The following is a 9,669-nucleotide window of genomic DNA, read 5'->3' as shown; positions in this document are numbered from 1 at the left end:
AATATTGTCAAGGCGCAGATGTCTTGGAGCCCCCTCAGCCTCCCCGGGGACCGCCAACCCTATTAGAACAAATGTGTTCTGCTATTGTAAATAGGCACGTTTGGTTCGCCCGTCCTATTACGGGCGACGCATGATCAATAGGCTGATAACACAGGAACATCAATATAAGCGACAGAACAATGAGGGATATCATCGAACATCTATCTTAATATAGCCGGCTACAAGGGCCCTGACAAAGTGAAAAGCTCATGAAAATTCCGCCCCACGAATTCCCATCTCCTATCCAATATGCACAAACACACTCCCAGCTGCCTAGACTATTATTTTCCTATTTCAATTTGACACCCCAGCCTTTCATGCTAATTCTATTATTCTTGGAAGTTTATGTGATTTCATATCACTAGAAATCGGTAATGTATTATAACCCTTTGGGCTAAAATAAACTGAATCCCTGCAGTAGCCACCGGGAAAATAATTACTTTCATATCAAAACTCTGCAGGAGTCGAACGGGTCTTTTCGCCTCCGGCTCGTAACCTCATTTCAGCGGGGCTTATAGATGAATAAATTTGTTAAAGCAATACACAGAAATACAACATCAGGTTTTAAGAGAAAGAGCTACCTATACCCACAGCATAAAGGCTATTTAGGGTCGCACACGCTTTAGGTTTATTGTATACAATTGATTTATTTATGAAAAACTTACATATATAAATATTTCAATACTTTATACAACGTCTGAGGATTTCTGTTGTCTTGTTCTTTTTACAGTTTGTTACACAAGGGGTCTGCTTCTAATTTTTCCAATAAACATTTGATAGCCCATCACACATGTACACAAAATATTCACACAGATAGTCCCCCATAATCAGAGCTTAAACATGTCAGCAAAAAAATGAAATGTTTTTGATATGTCTTTTTTTTCTTCGGTTACGCTTTTGAAGGTTTTTACTTTATCACCCCTATCTAGCGGCGACTAAGAACCCTATATTATCCCATGTCTACATCAACTGAGTCTTTGTTTGTGTCCGAGGAATGGTTGGTAGACGTCGGCTCAGCTGTGTCTGAATAGTCTGCTAAAGACTTGTCTCGAGGTGGAGATACGGGACCGACATTGTCTGGTTCCTTCTCTTGAAGGCATCTTTCATTGCAACCTCCTGCAGACTGATTGTTGTTAAAGGGAATGTGGGTTGGACCGTTGGGCGAACTTGTATTTCTAACAGAGTGATTAACTTGTCCTTTGATTGATGTCGCGTTGGTGTTCCCATGGTCGGAGTCAATGCTGTTCTTATGTCCCAAATTTGCTGTTAAGCTTTCACTCTGTGACGCTCTTTGAATGGCGTTATCAGAGTCAGGGCATGATGCTGATGGCTTCAGAGATGTTTGTGGAACAATGAAACCGAGTGGTTGTGTGATGGGGTAGAGTAAGAAATGTCCCTTCCCTATCAAAGGTCTAGGGGATGGTAAAGCTGGGAAATCCACAGTGGGTTTACGCCTTGGCCTTGAGTCAGACAGGAGGCTCTCCACACTGAAAGGGTTAAGTTTCTGGATGGTGGAGGCCCTGCTGTTGGAACCCAAGTTTGACTGCTGACTGCTGTCGGACGAGTCCAGCTCAGATCCACTCGCGTCTTGGTTTGGGTTTCTTTGGTTCTGGAGTTTGTGTTGGGTTTGGTCGCAGCTTGGTTGCGTTTGGTTTCGGCCCAGCTCACTAAGTAAACAGCTTTGCTCGCTGTCCGTTACGTGTGACACACCACTGTCACTGTCAGATCCTGGAGTGTGATATAATTCCCCTGCCAAGAGTTTGTTTTGTGACCTCAGAAGTCTTTTCTCCTGCTTCCGCTTCTTCTTTTCCATGCGCTCCAGCTCTCTCCGGGCGATCTCCTCCGGATCCATGGGCTCGCCACTGCATGTGGTTGGGTGGGAGTTGTGAGCAGGTCGCCCCGGACCCTTTTTCGTATTTTCCTTTTTCCTCCATTTAGCTCTGCGGTTTTGGAACCATACCTACACACCGAAGAAAAGCAATATTCATTTCCATTTCATTTTTTTCTAGCAGGTATATGCAGATAATCTCCACAGCGTTCTGTGACGATGTCCAAGACAAAAATGTTGTGAATGTGTCCACAATCATGTGTCCTCATTCTCTTTGAAATTTAATTCTGAATGTTGCAATTGACTTGTTTGAGAAGCCAAATAAATTGCTTGAAAATAAATCATACAGATGACAGATAAACAATAAAAACATGTAAACCAAAATTCCGGTGTTTTTCATTTCCACATTGTTACATTGTTATGTGAATTAATTGATTTCACCGCAGTCTCAATATGTATAGTGTAAATATATCAATAATATTAGCATATTAGCCATAAACATTTAAATAGCATTTGCTTATGCTAAGGTGTGTAGCCTATAGCCTATTAGTTTATATTTAAATAGTGGCCTATGGCATCACAAAATAATGTCACCAGATGATAACACATGGAAGGTGGTATTTAAAAACCTAATCGTATATTATTGTAAAAGTAATCTGTCACCAATAAATATAAAATAGGCCGTTAGGCTACTATAAATTTATTTCATCATGAAAATGTTGACTCGCTAAAAATCGATTCCAGAGGCAACATAGGCCTATTTGTAATTTATTTGTAGCCTGCATAGTGTTACTGTAACTAACAAAAAGTAAGTAAAAAAGGAAAACATATATATTAAACTACTCCTTTTGTGTTTGTACTGTTTTGGGATGGATGCCATGTTTTTTGCTGCGATTCGTGTTTAGACCTTTGCCATTTGTTCCTGGATGAGAAACCTGGTAGGTAGGCCCCGATAAGGCCCTATTGCTATGCACATGTGAGATTTCTCTATGTCCATTCAATAATTGCGTTTAAAAAGAATAGTGCTCTAATATATATATATATATATTTTATATATATATATATATATATTATTTATATATATATAAAAAAATAAATGCTATATTTCATTTCGGTCTCCCCATATTTCTCTCTGACGTTTACCATTTCATGCATTTTTGGTATGCACACACACTATACCGATCTCAAAGGGACTATAAAGGCTTGGAGTCCAAGTCAGGTCAATTTAGTGAAGTTAAAACAGAATGACATATTTCTTAACGCTAATAATTTCACCGTGAATAAATATAACTGTATTGTGCAACTAAAAGGATTGCAATACACCTGATTAGGCTACACACCGTTCGGCACCCGAGACTAACATCAAAGGGGGGGTCATACTTCTGATGATTTACACTTTGCTATTTACAGCATTGTTAAATAGTTACAGTTGCACGTCCACGTGATGATTTCTACATGAGCAATGTAACTTTAGCAGCGACTTAAAAACACAACATGGAAAATGGACAAGGCATGAAGTTCAAAGTTTAGAATATTTACCTGCACCCTCGATTCTATCAAGTCCAACCTCAGGGCCAGTGCTTCCCTCATGAACACGTCGGGGTAGTGACTCTCATTAAAAGCCTTTTCTAATTCCTCCAGCTGCCAACCAGTGAAATTGGTGCGAGTTCGTCTTCTTTTACAACCGGGGCTATCCTTGTCTGGATCTCCCGAATCTAGTGTAAGAGAGCAAAATATAGCTGCATGTTTTTTTTTCTCCAGAAAGACAATTAGAATGTCTAAATCACAACTCTTTCATAAATGTTCCAATGCTCATAAAATAAGCTGATGCATGTTAGTTTCTTTTTTGCCAGGAGTTTTAACATATGTATGGTATCAAGTATAGTATCAAGTACAATATTTGATATCTTGACTGAATACACAACAACAACAATGTTAATAATAATAATGCTAATAATAATAATAATACTAATAATACAGTAACATTGAACAATGTGATTATTTTCTTTGTGGCATCTTTTTGGGAAGCACGTCCATGTTTGAGAGCTCACCCTGCGCCCTTTGGCAACTGAAACGCTGCCTTGTTACTGTAACAACATTTTTAATGGAGATGATCGCTTCTTTGTTTCCCGAGCCTTGTTTCTATGCTATCGACTGCAGTAGGCTATACCAGAAATATAGAAATACCATTTAAAGTGCCATTTAAAAACGCTTTCCTGCATAAAATGGTAGCCTATACTTAATCGCAAGCACCTCTTTGTACAAGTAGCCTTGTCTCTGCCGTTTGCTTACCTGTCAGTTTGTACTGTTGGTTATCTCCATTCATACCGCAGCCAGACGACAAAAGAGGGTTCGAATTAACCACTGAAGCCGTGCAGGAACCGTTAAGTAATCCGTCTATTGAGAAAGGAACCGCTGCAGATTGAAGTTGATGACCGGCTAATTCGTAAACATGGTGGTGGCTTAGATGGTACGGAAAGCTCACCATCCCACCGAGAGAGCCTCCGAACTGGGCATGAGGTGGATCCAGTATCCTGCTGTCCATCATCTCCCAGGCAAAAGGAAACGACGTCTTGAGGCTGGTGATGTGAATTTAAAAAACATGCAGCGAGTGTGGCCAGCGAGGAGGGGACATGATGTGGAGAGGAGGATGAGCTCTACTTTATCAACACGAACCTTCCAATAATTAGCCTCGGCTCTGGGAATTTGAGACCAATGAGAAACGTTAATCGCATGTGACGTCAGAGACGCGCTCTGAAAACGCTTTCCATATCGATTGCTAATTAAACCTGACATCCACCTCAATAAACAATATCAGGGCTGTCACAACAAGACAGGAGGGCTTTGATAAGAACTACATCACATCTACACAGGGGGCCACGGAGAGAGCGATCAGATTGATACCTGGTTAAACGCTAAACAGACACCAACATTTCACCTCGCGCCGTCGGCTGTGCATCTGACGGATGCCGCGCCGTTTTATTCAGCCTGTTTTGCGCTGTCGTGCTTAAAAACAGCACACAATCCACTTACCCTCCGCGGGTTGTAAGGAAATGTTTACATGGAAAGGAATGGTGAGCGTTACAGGGGAAGTGCTCTTGTTGGGGTTTGTTGATAAAGTGCTGTCACTACACGCTGCTCTGATGTATTGATACACGGCGATCACAAACGTCGTGCACCAAATAGCCTGATACGGAAAAGGGACATTCATCACCCAAACCTGTCAAATTTAATTCAGATGTACAAACATCCCGCTACTGCACAACAGCCTATATGGCCAGATCAACAAGGAAGTTAGTAAATGAAATACGGCTATATGATCTCAATTTTGGGTCGATATTAACGGGAGGTTTAGATGAAGTCATTAATTACATGCCCAACTAATTAAACAGGGCGTAATATTCAACTGGAAAACTATATCCCCAGTCATACCTAGCATGTAATTAATAGGATTTGAACTGGATCTCAAACTGTCAAAAATTAAGTGGGCCCCTTAAATGTATAAGCACATTTGTGTACAGGTCATTTTATACTGTGGATATGTTTATTGTGTGTCATTGATAGGCTATGCAATGCAAATTCGAGGGGATACCCACAACTTTATTATTATCGATGGGATTCGAGGCATTACTCTGTTTAAATTGAATGCATAGAATGTTTGTGCCAATTATTTTTTTTTTAAATCACAAAAAAAAAACAGCACATTGACTGTAGAAGACTACCTTAATTTTTCTATAGCCTACTATCAGTCCATATCTGACCAAACCATGCGGTGTTTTAAGATTATGAAACACTTCTGGGTCATTATGGCAGAGTTTGTGTATTTGTGAATGTGCGTCCTTAGCTGCATACACATGTCAAAAACTGACATGTGTCATAAATTGCATTGTTAACATTTGAATACATCAGCAAGTGTAAAACTAAATCCATAGCAGACCTGTGATTTGCAGCTTGGCCTGTTATGAGTTTAAACTAGCCTACTTATTTTCTTTATAAATCTTTTGCTCTTTTTCTTTGTCTCCTTTGCCATTCCATACATGACATATAACCCCATCAGAGCTGGTTTCACTGGACATGTCTAAACGCAGTGTTAGATTTATGCAAGAGGCAAATGTGTTTATGAATACTGGGTGGTAATCAATCCCCACACAGTAAGTAGATGTTCAGTCTCTCTCTTCATTACAGGGAATTAATTCGACTTTATTTATTCAGTGTCTGGAGCTGTCATAATGTTAATCTGAGCTGAAATTTCGCTCCCCACTCACACCCTGACCCTTGGCACCCGGTTTGGCGTGTTGTAATAACCCGAATCTTTCAACAGAGGCCCCGATAATTGTTACCTTATTAGCATGCAAATTGTTTAATTAATATTATTATGAGGAAGTATATAATCCGTTCGTCTCTTGACCCCCAGTCCAAATTGCAGCCCTTCTGCATTTCAATGTGTAAATTTTAATGAACTCTTTAAAATGTCTCAGGATCGTGGCTTTTCATCCCTCTCCCCCTCATAGTCAAAAGCTGCCTTTACTTAGATGAATCCTGATCTCTTTGTGTTTAAAACTTTATTTTTTTATCACGCTGTACACAAGTTATGAATAATTCCATTTATTCATATCCTCCCCTTTTGAACATCAAAATTCAATAATTGCTCTTTGGCAGTTCCGGGCGCGGTCCTTTTTCCAAGCGCAATCGCAACTCAATGAAAAGCAGCCCTTGACACGCGGTCCCGGGAGACCTTGCATTTAAATCCGTTTTTCTACAACCGAGTGACATTGTCAGATCCTAGCTTTAATTAACCCGATAATAAGACGAACAAGCCTTGCATTCAGGGCCGTTGTAGGCCTGTCTTGTTTGCCTCTCGTCTGAATTCTGGGGTTTTATCTACAATTTAACAAGCGTTGGTCGATAGGGATAGGAGGGGTATAGGATAAGCTAATACATATATTTATAAACAATAAATCACCCTGGTCACACAGAGAGGCACGCAGCTGAATGTAATGGTGCCATAATATCTCCATAAACAGATCTTCATATGGGCTCCAGTCCTTTCTATCCATCCGTATCGTAGGATACACTTGGATGACATGAGCTTCTCTCATCTTAAACAGAGATATTGGTTCAACCCTATGAGCAAGGGTGACATATCCTAGGTTAAGTGTATCTTAAATTACGTTTAATAAAATGAAACTAAAGGACTGTAGGCCTAGTTTGTGACTGGACTGCTCTGTCTTTAATGCAGGCTTGCTGCAATAGGCTACTTGACGTTAAGGAGCCTGAAGGAAATTATCATGGCAGGGCATGTTTGACCAATGGTTGTTATAATCAATTTGGCCAGTCCTGTCCACACTTTCATTAAATTCTTCTCTCTTGGGACAGTAGCACACAAGAGCTGGAGCGCCCCTTCCCCCAGCACACACACACACACACACACACACAAACACTAGTCCAATAGTCAGCTTATATGGCATTGTAACTTATTGCAACCCATATTTCTGACCTTCACAACAGAGATTTTCACTTAAGTGATGTGTTTGATCTGGCTACCTTTTGCTGTTACCGTGGAACTCACAGCAAAGCACAAGGGCCAAGGGTGGCTCTGAATACTACCTGTGTCCACAGAGCGCACAACTGAAAACTTACACCTGGCGCTGCTAAGAACCTTTTCGGCTCTACATTTCAAAGCCCTGTCGGGAAATGAGCATGTGCAGCCAAGTAGACATCATTGACCCTATTACCACCAGGTGTTCAAATGTAACACCCACCAAACAAACTAATCAAAGCACCCATAGAACACTGATGCCCACATTAACAGCATTACGCAAAATCAAATTCATTTTTAATTAGGCTGCCAAATTAATAGGCAGCAGTTGAGGAGTTTAATTACTCAATTAACTTCACGCACGTTAATTTTTAACTATCTAAATTAAGTTGCACATTATTCGATTTGATGATAATTATAGAATTAAATCTAAATTAATTGTTGTGAATGATTTGATACGATGAACGAGATGCAATTCCAATTAAAGGCAAGAAGGCGTTGTGTTTCTGTTTTAAGCAACTAAATCCTTTGATTCGATTTTAGCGAGAAACTCTGCTTCCAAATTTTTTCTCTCTCTGATCCTGAAAATTCTCTCTCCCTCTTAATCCCTACAATTAAAAGTTTCCCCCATCTAATTATCTGTAATTGTGCTGCTGTCAAAGTAGAATGGAGAAGTGAAAGCGATTGATTTGGACTTTTAATTCACTTCATTTCTGATAGAAGGGAAAGTAATTCCCTTCAAATTACCTCATTCAATCCTGACACCGTAATGCCCTTCAAAGTCTTTTTACTCACCGCATTTATATATTAAAAAGGAATCTAAAATGAGTGCTGCCTACTAATAATAATAACCAAACTTCCATTAGAATAATAATTTCATTTCAATTAAAACTGACTTATCACCTTTGCTAAAACGTGCTTAATATGCCGAAAATTATCAATGCTTGAAGGAGCCCAAACTGGGGAGTCTAATTGTAATCAGCAAATCAGAGGTGCTTGTCGCTCCCGTGCCTTCGCAGAGAGGCAGTTCGGAAATAGAACTAATTTACTCAACTCCCCCGGGAAATCCGCTCAACAGATTAACATTTTCAAAATATAGTAATGATATAATTTGAGAAATGGTGACGCCAATTTGTGAGAGGCCTTTGTGCAGAATCATTTGCATTTTTTCACCGCCTGCATTTTTCCCTGTTAATTACAGCTCCGCAGATGAAGGGTATGCAGTTTGACTCATTGCTTATTATTCAACTTCAATCTAGTAATAGAACACAACGGGAAAGGAAAAATAACCAAATCTTTGAGCTAACCCCATTTAATTCCAAAAGTGTCTCTCTGATGTTAGGAGGAATTTAAAGACCCAACTTTTTTCACAAGCTAATAAGAGGATGGTGTGTGTGTGTGTGTGTGTGTGTGTGTGTGTGTGTGTGTGTGTGTACCCTTTGTGTAACTATAATCTGTGTAGTGGTACCCAATTGGGTACTATGGTGTAGTACGTTTCCTCAGCTCTGACACTGTGTACCTATGTGTGTCTTACCTGCAAGGCTGAAAAGTGGTGTGTCGTGATTTGTTTGAAAACTTCAGTTACATAAGCCTATACATCATCATATAGGCTATATACCATGTTGTCTAATGGGGGAGAACATTAGGCCTACCAGCTGAGCGGTCCTCCCAATGTTAACCTAGCACACTTTGATGCAACAGTGTGATATCATCATTAGATAATGTGTCTGGATAGTTTTAATCCGGCAGGGGTATCCTCCTTGGCATTGAAATGGTTAAAATCTTTTTGTTAAAGGAGTTGGCTGTGTGTTAATCTCCTCCTAGGTCGCTTGCTCACGTTGTGGGGATCTCTTTGGAGGGAGAGCGTTAACCATTAGGCTATCCGAAGCCTGACCATCTGCTAGGGTAGAAAATTCAAAGCCCAGGAGATCTACTTATATCCACATCGTAAACGAGAGAAGATGTTTTAATTAAGAGAAATCAGGTTAACTTAGCACTAATTAACAAGCTATCCTCTTAATGAATTGTATGTGCGTCACGTCTCTCTCCCTTTTCCTCTTCTCCCGTCACTGTCTCTCTCTCTCTCTTCCTCTATTCCTCTTTGTAAAGTAAATTAGACATCGTTCATTTTCACAGATCAGAAACAATTAATCACTACTGCAATGGCTCAAAGAAGTTTTTCGGTCTCATTAATGTGTGTATGTGTGTGTGTGTGTGTGTGTGTGTGTGTGTGTGTGCAGACAAGTTCCTAGTCTCCCCATAC

General features: G+C 40.0%; 1 protein-coding gene across 1 annotated transcript; it reads right to left on the bottom strand.

The window, feature by feature from the left end:
- Positions 1 to 643: 643 nt before the first annotated feature.
- On the bottom strand, positions 644 to 4,534 carry uncx (UNC homeobox). The gene is made up of 3 exons (XM_048246252.1): positions 4,160 to 4,534; positions 3,407 to 3,582; positions 644 to 1,999 (listed from the first exon to the last, which is right to left on the bottom strand). The coding sequence occupies exons 1-3, from the start codon at positions 4,413 to 4,415 to the stop codon at positions 989 to 991; spliced, it is 1,443 nt and encodes a 480-aa protein (XP_048102209.1). The 5' UTR covers positions 4,416 to 4,534; the 3' UTR covers positions 644 to 988.
- Positions 4,535 to 9,669: the final 5,135 nt, after the last annotated feature.

The sequence above is a fragment of the Alosa alosa genome, chromosome 6 (assembly GCF_017589495.1).
Source record: "Alosa alosa isolate M-15738 ecotype Scorff River chromosome 6, AALO_Geno_1.1, whole genome shotgun sequence".
In the NCBI taxonomy this organism is placed as follows: domain Eukaryota; kingdom Metazoa; phylum Chordata; class Actinopteri; order Clupeiformes; family Clupeidae; genus Alosa; species Alosa alosa.
This window is presented reverse-complemented; position numbering and strand designations above follow the sequence as displayed.

Bases quoted from the DNA above. Each gene is read 5' to 3' on its own strand.
- uncx (XM_048246252.1), bottom strand. From the start codon at position 4,415: ATGATGGACAGCAGGATACTGGATCCACCTCATGCCCAGTTCGGAGGC. The intron at 3,583-4,159 runs GTAAGCAAACGG...CTCTTACACTAG, and splicing joins CCAACAGTACAAACTGACAG to ATTCGGGAGATCCAGACAAG. The intron at 2,000-3,406 runs GTAAATATTCTA...TTCGGTGTGTAG, and splicing joins TGATAGAATCGAGGGTGCAG to GTATGGTTCCAAAACCGCAG.